The sequence below is a fragment of the Planococcus citri genome, chromosome 1 (assembly GCF_950023065.1).
Source record: "Planococcus citri chromosome 1, ihPlaCitr1.1, whole genome shotgun sequence".
In the NCBI taxonomy this organism is placed as follows: Eukaryota; Metazoa; Arthropoda; class Insecta; order Hemiptera; family Pseudococcidae; genus Planococcus; species Planococcus citri.
The window spans coordinates 9,838,262-9,852,979 of record NC_088677.1 but is presented as its reverse complement, the minus strand read 5'-3'; the positions used below and the strand labels follow the sequence as shown (position 1 = coordinate 9,852,979).

Below are 14,718 nucleotides of genomic sequence, written 5' to 3'. Positions count from 1 at the left end.
TTTAATTAAATTAAAATCGAAAATCAATTATCGTAATTATTTTATTGAAAAGAAAAAATAAATCAAAAATATGAAAAACTTTATAATTATAAGTTTTTAAAAAAAACAAAATTGAAAAATAAACCAACCAATCGCAATCCGTAATTCATTTCTACATCAGCCAATCACCGCTCTCCTTCATAAAAGTAAACATAGCGCATCATCCAGTTACTCGCGTAACTCGTTGCCTATTAAGTTCATTGATAAAATATTTTAATTACTTTTGTAAAGTAGGTAGTATTTTTAGTGTAATTTTCAAAATAATTGCTCAATTTAGTGAATTTTATTCGGGATGAATTAAATCATAGTTATTTTTCAACTTCCTTCGTTAATTGCTCGAAATAACATCGCGATCGTCATCTAAGTTGTTGACATTTCGAACTTATCGTATTGTGTGTCCTGATTTTCCCAGTATCACCGATGAAATAATCACTTCAAATACTTCAAGAGTAAGTTCCTCCATCGATTTACATAAAATTCTAATATCTTGTGATTCTGTCCTGCAGAAGATTCGTTCTAGAATCCACCCAAAACTCGAGCGACCGAAGAATTGTGACGATGGATTCAACTTTCAACATTCATCGTTAGTCATATTCATCGACGTAATCGCTTCTGGAAATTGGATTACCTTCTCAAGTGCTTATTCAGAAAAAAAATACAGACGTCATTCATCGTCATAACCAACAACGAAGACATTTATTAAATATGGGACCTGTAACTGCTCAAATTCGAACGGTGTTTTGATAGTTCCGCTATATTCAGATGGATCTTATCGAATGTAAACAACACCTTTATTTATGGAAACGAAACCGCATACGAGATGAACTCGACGTATTTTTGCTCAATTTATGCACATTATTTAGTATAATATAAGGAAGAATACGTGACTCGTGATTCGAGTCGAAGAAAAGTAGATGTATTCGTTCGTACGTACAATTACAACAACGAGTGCAAATTGGAGCATAACTGGCCAAGCAGCGTTAATGAATTAATTACTATTTTTATTACGATGCTCGTAAAGATGGCTCGATAAAGAAACACGACGACATAAGACCGATGATATAAATTCGAGCTCGTAATTGAAGAAATATTTTCGAGGATTGTGCTTCGTATTCGTATACTCGTCGTATGTTTTCTCAAATAGCTCGAAGCTCGGAAGGCTACAGATGTGCTAGTCTGATATTATCGATACGAATCGAACAATATACGAGTAATTGATGACGAAGATCAATGTCGAAGTAATTGTACATGTTGATAATGTACCGAATCGATACCAGAGCTGAGATAATATCGTTTAATCGAACGATTACGAGTATTACGATACGTTCCAGTAAAGTAATTGCTCCTTTGCGAGTACGAGCTACTCGACGAACGTCGTAATAATAATGATTTCGATATCTGACACCTGTATTTACGTTGACTGGATCTTTAAAATATCCCGGGGTCTTCGAGATTTCACTAATTTGCTCCGCAGACCTTCTCGACGCTTCTTTTCAAACCGTTAATTTCATCACGACGAGCATCAGATTGGAAAAAATTGCCACTTGTGACCGTTAGCGAATCACGAATCTGGACGACCGACATTTTGACAATAATTTAATCGACTTGGTATTATTATCGTTGAATAACACGTCCAAAAAACCGATAAAGGTGTTCTTTATTCCGATGACCTAATAATGTCATCGAAGTATTCGTACCAGTGTGACGAGTTTATTGACGAGATTTTTTTTTTATATCCCTCGTATCTGTTCCGACGTTTATTTGCATATCGTTTTCTTAATGTCTTTTTTCCACGAAACCTCGACTACACTACAGTGAACTGTACCAATGAACTGTTGAATACTGATAATGCTCCCTCGAAGATATACCAATACCAATGTTAATTTAGATTTAAATGCACGATTTGTTTCCATCGATGATTAAAAACAATAGAATAGAATACATATAGGGTTTTTAAACCGATAAAAGAGGTTTTTTTTCACCAATAATGTTATCGGTTTAGCCAAGGTTATTATTTAATTTTGGAGAGATAAGATGTATGGTCATTTACACGTTTACTGGGCTGATTATTTTTTTTGAAGACGATTAATCGAGTGTTTTTTTCTCATGTTGCAGGAATTCTCGAGTTGGCGAAAATGTGACCTGAGAAGAATATTCGTCGTCGGCATTCTTGTGAGTTATTTTCACAAATTTTTTGTTTTAGTTTTACATCTCGTAGAGGGAGGGGAGGGGGTACAAAATGTAATTTTTCAATCTTTCTGAATTTCTAATCGATTTCTTTTTCGAACTTGGTCTGATTTTTTCATATTTTTTCGTCCATTGAGATGGCCTTTGTAGTGATTTTCAGAGCTTGACCACTTCCTGGAATTTTTGGAATTTTTGAGGTTCGAGATTCCCTTTTCAACTTCTAGATAACGTTTGTTTTTTGGCTCCTTATGTACAATTTTTGAATTTTTTCTGGTAACGAATAAATCACGTGAGCTGGTGAATTCTGATTTGAACGAGACTATAAGTTGGACTGAAGAAAACCAAAATTTTAATTTCGAAAATTTTTTTTTGGATTTTTGAAGAATTTTTGAATATCTGAAAATTCAAAAAATCTAGCGTTTGCTTGAACTAATAGTGAAGTGGGTGTTTAGATTTTGCTCAATTTTTTTCAACGAATGGCCCCTCACTTTAGAACAACTGGTGTTGGGTTAATTCAGCGGTTGAATTTATATTTCTAATTTTTGTCTATCAAATTGCTATTGAAAATCTTCCCTTTTTACCTAAAAATGCCAAAATTTGAAAAATTCGTACTTTTTTGCCTAAAAGTACTAAAAATTATCGATTTTTTTTCGTGAAAAATTTCAAGAGGTCTCAATTTATTTTCCAAAAATTACGTTTAAATCTCGCTTTTGCCAAAAATTATCAAAAAAGCTCTGCTTTTCGCTAAAAATTTACAAAATTTCTCTTTTTTGTCAGAAATTGTCAAAAATTGCCAGAAGTTTTACCTCAGGTGCCACTACAAAAATCTTATCATTTTTTTGGCAGCAATTTCCAATAAATTTAGCTTTTTGGCAAATTGACAAAACTTCTCGATTACTAAAATGGTGAAAAATCTTCCTTTTTTGCTTAAAAATGCCGAAAATGTTTGAAAATTCTCACATTTCTGCCTGCAGCTACTAAAAATTGTCACCTCTTTTGCCAAAAATTCCAAAAAGTGCTTGAAAGTGTAGATTTTTTATTAAAAATTTCTTTTCTATCAAAAATTTCCAAAAATTCTTATCCAAAAAATGCTCGAAACTTTAGTTTTTTTTTTAAATAATTAACTTAGATTAAGTAACTTTTTAAAATTGATTTCTAATAAAAAATAAATTTAGAATTTTTGATTATAAAATTAATTTTTAAACAAATCAAAAACTCTTATTTTTATTTTAAAAAATTGATTTAATTTTTTAGTTAAAAAGTAACAAAAAATTAAAAAATAATAATTTTTAATAAAAAAAAATTAAAATTGAATTACCTAGTTTTTAGAAAAAATTTTGTCAAAAATTGTCAAAAATACTCTGCCTTCAGCTATACTTACTGCCAAAATTTTATTTTTTTTTTTATCAAAAATTGCCAAAAAGTACTTTGATGAAAATTTGGGGGAAAGTATCATTTTTTTGCAGTAATTGCCACAAAGTTTTTTTTAACATTGTTTAAGAAAATGTTCTGGTTTCTTTTGGTGATTTTTTTCTGCATTTGAATGTTTTGCTCACGTCTTGTAACTTTTTTGGTTACCTTATAGTTACTATTTTGAACTTTTTTTCTTATTAAAGTTATCTACTTATTTGGAAAAAATCTGAATACGAGGCCCATAATATTAAATTTATGACTTTGAACTTTTCATGATGGGATTCTCAATACCCGGAGGGAAGGGTGAAGTGAGCCCCAAAATTTTGCTTGAAATGTGAAAAAAAATTCTGGATTTTTTTCAATTTTTTAAATCATAGCTCCAAAGTTTGGCAAGTTTTCGATAATTGAGTTTTCAAAAAAAGGATCTACTTTTGAACTTTTGACATTTTTGACGAATATTTTTGAATCTACTCTCAGTCTCAATTAAGTTACCTTTGACACACCGCAAACAGATTTTTTCCAAGTTGAATCATCGTGTAAAATTTTAAAAAATCAAAATGAAAAAAAAATACAAATCGGGAACTCTTTAATCAAAATTCCAAAAATTAAAATCGCGATTAGTGAACGTCCCCCCCCCCCCCTTTTCACTTATCAAACTGGTGAAAAGTGGGTGATTCGTAATCTTTTTTTCCTACGAAATATTTACATCGTTAGTTAAAAACATTACTTCTCTACTTAATTAGATGTTGTATATTAAATACGTTAATTACTCGTACGTCTAAATGTTTCTGAACACGGATATTACGGTGAATTTTCGCTACTGCATTTTTTTTTTTTTTTTTAGCAAGAATTGAATACCTATTTTTGCGGTACTTTTCATTTTGGAAATCCCTTTGCTGAAAAGTCGTTAGGAATTTCCGTTGACAACATTTTACTCGTAATTTTCAGTTTAATTTCACGATGCATTTTGAACTCGATCGAAATATAATCAAACTAACACCGATTGATTATCACCATTTTGCCATAAATAGTATCTACGATTATATTTTAAAGTGGCACTGACGTTGGCCAATTTATGATAAATGTAGATTTTTTTCTGCGAAACCTCCTTCCTCGTCGTACCAGTAGATGATATTTTTATTAAGTATGTTATCAGTGACTCAGTCGATAATCACGTGTCGTTGAAAGCTGAGATTGAGAAACCGAATTTTTTTCTAGTAAGTCGTAGTCGGAGGAGTGCCGAACGAGAGAGAATGTCTCAACCCCCCCCCCCCCCCCCACGCATCACCAGAAAAAATTAGACGAAAAGTTCAGAATTTAATTGGGAAAAATTGGGAAATTTGGAAAGTTGGGAAGAAATTATGTAAGCAGGAAAAATCAAAGAATTACCAGAAACCATAGGTTTTTACTCTCATTTTTGTTTTTTTTATCTACTTCATGAATTATACCTACATATTTTCAAAAGTTTTCGCCCTCGTTTCGCTCGGTCCAGATCATTTTCATTTTCCTTTCTCCGACGAAAGTTAGACAGTAGAAGAATTAACTTCTCACATCAAAAATAATGTTACTTTACCTACTTGAAATTTTCCACAAAAAAAAGTCTTTCCAATGTACAAATTCCATTCTAAACAGCCAGAAACTCCAAAATTCTGCCAAAATAACCAAAAATGTCATATTTTTCGCAGAAAATTTCGAAAACAATAATTTCACAATTTTTTGTCAAAATTGGTTGTTTTTGAAAATATAAAAATCATGTCCTGGAAAAAAATGAAAAGTTCTGAATTTTCCAAAAGCTTTATGAGCGGGACGCAGAAAATTTCGAAAACAATAATTTCACAATTTTTTGTCAAAATTGGTTGTTTTTGAAAATATAAAAATCATGTCCTGGAAAAAAATGAAAAGTTCTGAATTTTCCAAAGCTTTATGAGCGGGATGATTTTCCTTTTCTTTGCTATGACCAAAGTTGAAGAGTTGAAAAATTGACTTCTCACGTCGAAACTCGCGCAAAATTTGCAGACTTCTGCTCTGAAGACTCGCGAAGGAAGACTCCGAGTCCTAATTTTCGAAGACTTGTCCAATCTCTGGCGTGTTCAAGTTATACATACCTATATTATGAAAATGCTCCAAAAAACGACCAGATAACAAGATTTTGAAAAATTGGCGCTGAAACCCCTCCCCCCACCACTCTTATGAAGTTTAGCGAATGTCTCCTGTGCTTGAAAATTTCGTTTTGGGGTTCTTGTATACATCAAGCAAAATTTCATGCTTCTTCAGAGTGTCTAACGGTCATGAAAGTCATGACAAAATTATGAATTTTGGTAGATGGTCATCAAAATCATAAAAAGTCATGAATTTTGCTCGAAACACCGTTGAAAATTTTTTTAAAAACCTGCAAAATGATAAAAAAATTGATGAAAAAATAAAAAATTTGTTCAAAAAGTTAGAAAAATGAAAAGACTGAAATACCTAATTTCTGATCCTGTAAAAAATGGCAACCCTGTTCGATTTCCGCGCAATTTCATGTTACCTATTAATTTTTTGAGGAGGGGGGTTATACTGTAAAAATACGGAAAAGTCGTGATTTTTTGTCTGGATACGTTTGAGGCTCAATAATAGAAAATTGTCAAAGGACTCTGCTTGAAAATTTATTTTTTTTCAGAAATTCTGACCTTGAAAGTCCGAACACAGCAAAAAATAAAAAATGACAAAAAAGCACGTTTTTTGCAAGTTTTTGATTTTTTTGAGCATGTTACACCAATTTTGGAGCTCCACAAAAAATATAATATACGATACCTTAGGGTGTAACTGAATTGAACAAATTTCGCAGAGGGCACTCCATCACTTTTTTTTCTACGAATTTTCGAAATTTTCAATCCTCCCCTCCTCACCCTAAATATGGAAAGAAAAATTTGAAAAAAATTCTACGTACGCACCTACTTAGTGACTATTTTCTACGAAAGTTTCAAAGGTGTCTAACAGGTCATACTAGTCCTTTTAGTCCCACTAAAGTTCCACTTTTCAACAATTTTACCCAACTCCCAAAAGTCCTACTTTTTTTTCAATGAGACTTTCAAATTTTCAATTTTTCCCCTTTTTCCGGAATTCTGAGCAAATTTTGTAGAAATGGGCTCATTTGTCAACTTTTTTAGATTTTGAATTATACATTTTTGAAAGCTTTTGCCCTTGCTTTCCCACACACATATAAGAAAACTTATTGTTTAAATTCAAAAAATGTTCAAGATTGAAAACTCCTCTTTCCATGAAGAAACTTTTTGTTTTTACTTCTGAAAACATGAATAATCATCATTCAAATTTTAAAATTTTGAAACAAATAATATCACACCAGAAAGTATCGTTTTCACACCTCTCAAAATACTAACTTTCGAGAGCTTTTGCCATTGCTTTGCTCGGGCTCGTTTGCTTTTCTTTCGTCATTTTCAATTTCCCGACAAAAAATAACTTTTCGAATTTGAAAATTTTAAAGCAAATTCATAATAATATGAAATATTTACAGTTGAAATTGAAGAATTCGAGTTAAATTTGATTTTAAACGAACATGATGTGATATTCATCAACTTTTAAAATTGATAAGGAGAAAATAAAACGAAAAATTGAAGTGAAACGTTATGTTTTTGGCGTCTACTCGCTTAAATGAAATCACAAGGTGTTTGAAGACATCATTTTTTTACAAAAATTTGGCTAAAAACTTGAATGTAAATTTTGACACCCACTCCCCACCTTAAAAAATTCCATAAGTGCTCGAAAAATTACCTGCTGAAGGTTCTAAAATTCCTACTCAAGTCCTACTTTTTCATTTTGAAATAATTTCGTTATACGCCCTGCACCACCTCGGAGAACGAGAATTTTGGATTTGGATCACGTATGGGCACATTTATCAGGTTGGGGTGAGGGGGGGGTCGACTCGAAAAAATTTTGGAACGGTTTCACATCAAAACTAAAATTTTTGAGGAGTCTTGTCAAAATAGGAGAAAGTAAGAATTTCACTACATTATCCTGAAAGGCTCTTTTGGCATTGAAACTTCTTATACTGAAAATAATTTTTTTGTACTTTTATTGTAAATTTTCTGAAGCTTTCGCTCTGAGAAAATCGAAAATACTCTGTTCTCTTTTTGAATTTGTTTTTCAAAGGCCAAAAGGCTAAAAAAAATCACGAAAAATATCGATATTTTTTGATTTTGGATTTCACTATCAACCTTGCAATAAAACAATTCAATTTTTTTGTCAAGTATAAAAGCATCGTTTTTGGACATTTAAAACATTTTTTCCCAACTCTCCCCTCCAGAATTTGTTCGAATCTCATTTGGCCAATTAGCATGAAAAATACTGGTGTGGAAGGGGGGGAGGGTTCTAGTGTAAAAATCTGGGGAAATATATATCACAAGCCAAAATTTCAGGTGCAAAACTGCATTTTTTAAAATTTTTTGGTGAATTTTTTGAAAATCAATTTTGGGTCAAACATGGAGGAAAATTAAAATTTTGACCTATAATCACCCAGAAAGCCAAAATTTATTAGGTATATATATCTACTCTATTTTCGACTTCTCGAATTCACTGGAAGCAATTTCGAACCATTTTGAGCACTTCTGGAGCCTTCGGCCGATTTTTGAGAGTTGAAATTTCCACAAAATTGGCTATAAAAATCAACTTTTTGTATCAGTTATTTTATTTTTCGAAATATGAATTTTTTCAAAGCTTTTGCTCTCGATTTGCTTTCAAAGGTCAAAAGGCTAAAAAAAACACGAAAAATAACACAAAAAAGATTGAAATTTTTTTATTTTAGATTTTAGTATCAACCTTGCAAAAATACTTGGTGGGGGGGGGGGACTAAAAAGTTGGGAAAATTTCGGTCTCAACCCCCCTCTTACCCTCCCCCTCCCCCACAACACATATTTTCGTCATTCTTGTGATCGTAACGCTTGCTAAAAATCAGAAATAGGCATGAGTCGTGTTCGAAAGGATTATTCTGAGCTTAGCTTAGGGTATGAGAAATAGAAGGATATTTTAGGAAATGTTGGACTCCTACGAGTATATACGAAGTCATTTTCGTTGTAGTCGGGCCAATATATGTAATGTTGGCTGGCGCTAGCACGAAAATAAGGAAGTACTACACGAATATAAGATGGGATATCGCGGAAGAGAAACAATGTTTCTCTTCTCTCACAGGACCGTTAGTGTTAGTACACGATAATTGTGCATGTGTATGGTCGTCGTAATACGGTAGCAATGTGTGGCCAGCTCGATGTGTGTTTGTGGTAACACTGGTTCGCGACCACCGCGGGCTTGTTTACAATATTGCTTGATGTTGGTGGTGATTACCGCAGTCAATGAGTTCAATCAGTCATATTTACTCGTCGATCCGGCTCAATATTTTTCGGTGTCGCGAGCGTGAGATTTTTCGAGTCTGTCGAGTTTCCCTTTCGCTAGATTTTATTTTTTTCAGTGAAAAGGTGCATTTTTCGCGAGTGTTTCGAAATACTTATAAAAAATTTTGGCAAGTGATCGTATAGAATTCGTCGAATATCCGCTTCGATGGAAGTGAATTCGTTTATGTGGCCAAAACGTGGAAAAAATGACCTGACGTGGATGACAGGCATTTTCGGCGTATTGTGTTAATAACAGATCTATATCTGGTCGCTGTGGAGCCAAGATGATGCTGAGATGATTATCAGCATTTATCACGTGGTGGATGTGGATATGGATGTGGTGTAGTGTAGCTTGTTTGATTTCACGCGGTAGTTTATCGATTTCCGCGAATGTTTTTCAAAATATCTGAGAAATTGCAACTTGTGTCGGAATTGTTTTGAGATCGAGAACATTGTTTTGGCATTTTTTATTTTATTTTATTTTTTCGCGTTCCTGACTTCCTCTATACTGTACAATAATGTGTAAGGTATGCGGATACGCGATTGTTTCGTTTCTTTTTTCCTGCTGTTTCATAAATCTGTCCAACTTTTGTAATTCGGTACGAGTCGAGTATGTTTTGTAAGCTCGCTTTTTGCGGTATCGTATCGTATCGAACGGAAACCTCTGTTTAACACGATACGTTCATTAGGTATTTCCGTCCGATTGCGAGTATACGCGTACAACAGGTTAACGAGCAATTAAACACATATTCGTATAGAGAGCTTTTCGCCGCGTTTATTTTCTCACGAATATACTCGTAACACGCATACTTACTCATCTCATATACGAGTTCGAGTTCGAATATACGAGTAGAGATCTGGAGAGCTACCTTTTGAGCATTCGACCGACCTATTTTGGAGTATCTTCGGGATGGATGGGTTGATGGATTGCTGGATTGATCGATCTGTGAAGTGATGTGATGTGTCGTGATTCGGAATTCTGCGAAATTTCGGTGTGAAATTTAATGTGAAGGGTGATATAATGCGGATTTTTGGTGTCGAGTGATCGATTGTGTGACGTGTTTGAATAAGCTGACCGGTTCACTCATCAAATTCTTTGGAATTATATTGGTATTGGAGAAGTGCATTCTGCACGTGCGATTTGTACAATGGTGGAACGCTGCGATGACCTCATGTTCCTGTATCGAAGACCTACCTACTGTTATTTCCAGTATTTGGAAACTAAGTAAGTGAAAATCGCGAAATTGTGATGATTTACAAAAAGGAAGTGAGAGGGGGGATTTTTGTTCCAAAATTGAAAATTTCGTCATTTTTTTGTATTTTAAGAGCAAACTTGATGAAAAGGGAGAGAGAAATTGAAAAAAAAATGGTTGGCAAGATCTAATAATATGCTAGTTTAGAATGAGCTCGAAAACAGTCCCCAGAAGAAGGGCAAAACCTCTCTAAAAATAGGGATTCGACGTTTTTCTCCAAAAATTATGGCTCTCACAAAAAAAATGGACATGAAAAAAATTTTCTATTTGAACTTTGCAACGAAAAAGTTTTTTCAGTTTTCGTACCCTTCTCGATTTGAACGAAACTAAGCCAAATTGAAAGGCATGTCCTAAAACCTCAATGATCAAAATTCAAATTGTCAGCACCAAAGTTGATTCTTGAATTCATGTCAGTAGTCGAGGGGCCCGCAAAAGGATCAATTCCACCCCCCTGCCGATCCTCCGGGACAACTTTTTTCTTAAAGGAGGAGTCCTAAGGAACATTTCTAGCCCTTGTACTAAAAAAAAATTGGCCCTACTTATAAAATGGCGGCCATTATGATTGACAGGTCAGCTGAAATCGCAGATTTTGCGTTCCAACATAGGACTAGCATAAAACTTTTTAATCCGTAGAAAGGTAGATCGACAGAGCAAGCAAAAATTTATCTTCTGTCAAAATTTCAAGTGCTGAAGTGCCTTTTTCGATTTTTGGTGAATTTTCAAAAATCAAATTTTGGCCGAAATGTGAGAAAAAATCAGAATTTTGCTAAATTAACCTAGAAAGCTGAAATTGAGGATATACCCTATTTTCGACCTACCAAATCGATTGGAAACTGTTTCAAACAGTTTTTAGCAGTTCTGGAGCCTCCGGCAGATTTTTGGAACTCGAAATTCCCCCAAAATTTCATCAAATCGAGATGGAAAATTTGAAAGACCAAGTGCCAAAGTTCATTTGAACAGTACTGAATAAAATTTCGTAAAAAACTGGAATTTCCAAAAAAGTCTGGGGGCTTTAAAAAAAAACGGGTTTAAAACCATTTCTAGTTGACTAGGGTTCCTGAAAATTTTCCCAAATCCATTTTCCCAGATGAAAAAATCTCGAATTGCCATTTTTTCGAATGATAAATTATTTCTGGAATAGAGAAATTCTCAAAAAATCGACAACGACTCCCCCCTCTTCTTCCTTCCTCTGGAAAACCTGTCTGCCAAAATGGACGAGGAAGTCTTGTTTTTTTTTTTTTTTTTTTTTGAGAAAATTATCAAAAATGTCTACATTTTTATCGAAATATTAGTTCGAAAAATTTCTGTTTCATAGGTCCACATTTCTAAACGTTCTGTTTTTTCACCAAAATTACTAAAAAAAATACTGTTGTTTTTTTTTGCCAAAATTGCCCTCAACCTTCACTTTTTTGGTCAAAATTGTCAAAAAGATGTTCCTTTTTTTGCCAATTTGTCATTTTATTTTTGAATTTTTGAATTTTTAATCTATTTATTTTTTGAGTAATTAGTTTATTTTCAATTTTTAATACGTACCTACATTATTGAGAATTTGTGACAACTTGAATAAATGTAGCGATGGTTTTATAATCGTTGAATCAATTTCAACTCCAAACCAAAAAAGAAAAAAGTGAAAGGTGGGGGGGGGGAGGTTGAAATATTTTGGAAGGTAGTGAAAAAGTAGTGATTTTCGGTTAACAAATTCCTGTGGAAACCCTATACGATGAATTGGTCGAAAATTCAAAATTTAAAAGCTGTTCCAAGAACGATTATTAAACTTTTTCATGGAATATAATTTTTTTTGAGCGAACCAATTTGAATTGAACTCCCACACATTAAAAACTGCTTAGTTTTGGGCCATTTTGAAGCCTCCAGCGATTTTTTTTTTATTTTCTTCAGAAATTCAAATCGCTCTGGAGGGGCCAAAAATGAACTTCAGCACCTAGAGCTTTTTCTGGTGATTATTGAGCACATTCGCGACTATTTTAGGTATTTATTGCGAAATTCCAGGAATGTGAACTCAAACTTGAATTTTTGACCGATTTAATAACTCCAGAAATAAGAGTGAAAAAGTCAAATTTTCAAAGCCGGCGTATCGAGCGTTTTTTGGCGAGATATCGTCTGGTGTGTACTTACACGATTGCCTGCCTCAAATGTGATCGTAATTCAACATTTTTAAAGCCTCCGGTGATTTTTCAAATTTCTTTTAAAAATTTCAAATTTTTCTGAGGAGTGAGAGGGGGGGGGGTCAAGAATGAGTTTTTGAACCTATAACTTTGGCTGGGCTCAATGGGCACCTTCTCGATTGTTAACAGAAGGCTATTGTGAAATTCCAAAAGCTCCAGTTCAATAATTAATTTTTGAATTGGAACTTCTGGAACTTCATAGTAATCCTCTAAAACGGTCGAGAGGGTGCCCAATGAGCTCAGACCAAAGTTATAGGTTCTAAAACTCATTTTTGACCCCTCCAGAGCGATTTGAAACTGCTGGCGAAAATTGATTGGTTCATCTTCTCTTGAAAAATTCATGTTTCGTGAAAAATTTTGAAAAATACCCTCGATACATTTTTTTTAATTTTCAAATTTTCAGAAGTTTACTAAAAAAAAATCCAAAAATGAATTTTAGGACCTTGTATTTTGGTCCCGGGGCTTTCAGGACAAGGTATTTCAAACTAGCCTGCTTGATAGATAAAATGGTACATATTAAAATTTCAAAAGCGTTACAAAAAATGAGAAAAGATTTATCATTAACAACGTTACATCTGAATAACGCCTCGAAATGATGAAAATTTCATGATTAAATTATTCCGTGCTTTGTCATACTTATCACTAATTTCCGTTTGTTTTTTTATGCACAGTAAAAAAAAACAAATAGTAGGAAAATGTTCTGTAATGAAAATAATTATGTAAAAGTGTTGAAAATATTGCCATAATTGACCTAGAAAGCTGAAGTTTGATATGCACGCTTTTTTCCAATTGCAAAATCAATTGGAAACTGGTTCAATCCGTTTAGAGCAGTTCTGGAGCCTCCAGTTGATTTTTTAAACTTGAAAGGGTATAGGAGGATAAGGTACGGTTTTGGGCCCAGAAATGGATTTCGACGAAATTCACACCAAAGGTTACCCATGATGAGAAGATACGCTCAAAAAATTTTCAGACCCCTAGACCTTTTTTTCAGGGGGGGAGGGGCCAAAATGTGTTTTTTAAACTTTATTTTCCAGTGTTTCGCCAAAAGTAGATAAAAATTTCGCGTTTTTTTGTATCGATTCTTAAGGCTGAGGGGAAGCCCCTGAAATTTTTTCAAAATTTTTCGGACCATTTTTCACCAAATTGTGGCGTTTTGAAAATTTTGAGCGGCCATTTTGTAAAGAAGTTGCGGAAGTACAGTCACCATTTTTTTTTCCTAAAATACGTTATTTAGTCAAGATTATACCATAAAAGTTTCAACGAGTTTGAGTTGGTGCAACATTGTCAAAAAAAATAAAAACTGACCACGCGTCATATTTGCCGGGGGTTGGGCATGATAGTCCACGGCGCTATCGTGGGAAGTTACGTAGCGTTCGCGCGCGTTACTGTCGTTCGTGGTTGTCTCATAGTCCAGTCAAATAGGGGGGAAAAATGGGTGAACCACATACTCGTTATTCCAATCAAATATTTTTTGGTGAATATTGTCAACAGTAGTGTGGTGAACAACATATTAAAATCCCCCGACCCCTCCCACAGTGGATCACACCCCTTCAAAATCAGATTTTCGTTAAAAACTTCTAAAATATCAACTTTTGAGTAGAATGAGCTTTGTGATCATTTTATGTCCTCTCAAATACCCATCGAATGATCTATCAACCAACTCCCTAGCCCCAAGGGGGTGGCGCTACGATCCCTCGAAGTGACGTAATTTTTAGAAATGGGCTCCGTGAGCTTTTGGATTGATATTTGCATGTTAGGTAGGTAGGTACTAGGTAGGTAAAGGTACTTAACGAGGAACTTCCGCATTGAAAGTTTCAGATCTCCAGACCCCCTCATCCCATTTTTGAAAAACACCTCTTTTTCTGGAATGGAATAAAAATTATTTTCTCAGCCCCATGTGAACCGATTTTTCTCATTTTTAAGTTCGTTGTAAACATTTGTAAGGGGTGTACCCATAAGAAATTTCAACCCCCTCCCTTCATATTTACCCCCTCATAATGACGTTATGATACTGGTGTCGTTCGAACCTCCCAAGCGCAAATGTTGCGTCAGATTTTGTTTTACACTTACCCGGCCCCTGTAGAAGCTCCGGAGGGGCTGGGTGCGAGTAAAACGAAATCTGACGTTTGTATTTCCATTCGGGTAGTTCGGTTCACTTGAAAACTACACCAATATTATAAAAGTAGTTCCGTTTAAAAAACAGTAGAAATTGAGGAGGGGACTGAGGCCCTGGAGAGGCCAGGTAGGTGCAAAACAAAA

General features: G+C 34.1%; 1 protein-coding gene across 2 annotated transcripts in view; it reads left to right on the top strand.

Moving 5' to 3' along the window:
* The first annotated feature begins 254 nt into the window (after positions 1–254).
* LOC135847113 (focal adhesion kinase 1-like) overlaps positions 255–14,718 on the top strand; it is a 145,709-nt gene continuing 131,245 nt past the window's right edge. The window contains exons 1-2 of one of the 2 annotated variants that reach the window (XM_065366572.1): positions 255–488; positions 2,155–2,211. Coding sequence is in view for 1 of the 2 variants with exons in the window: in XM_065366559.1 (XP_065222631.1) it covers positions 10,172–10,248 (77 nt within the window). In the remaining variant the exon portion in view is untranslated. Of the gene's footprint in view, positions 489–2,154; positions 2,212–8,978; positions 10,249–14,718 lie in introns of those variants that run through there. The other variant, XM_065366559.1, reaches the window with a different exon arrangement.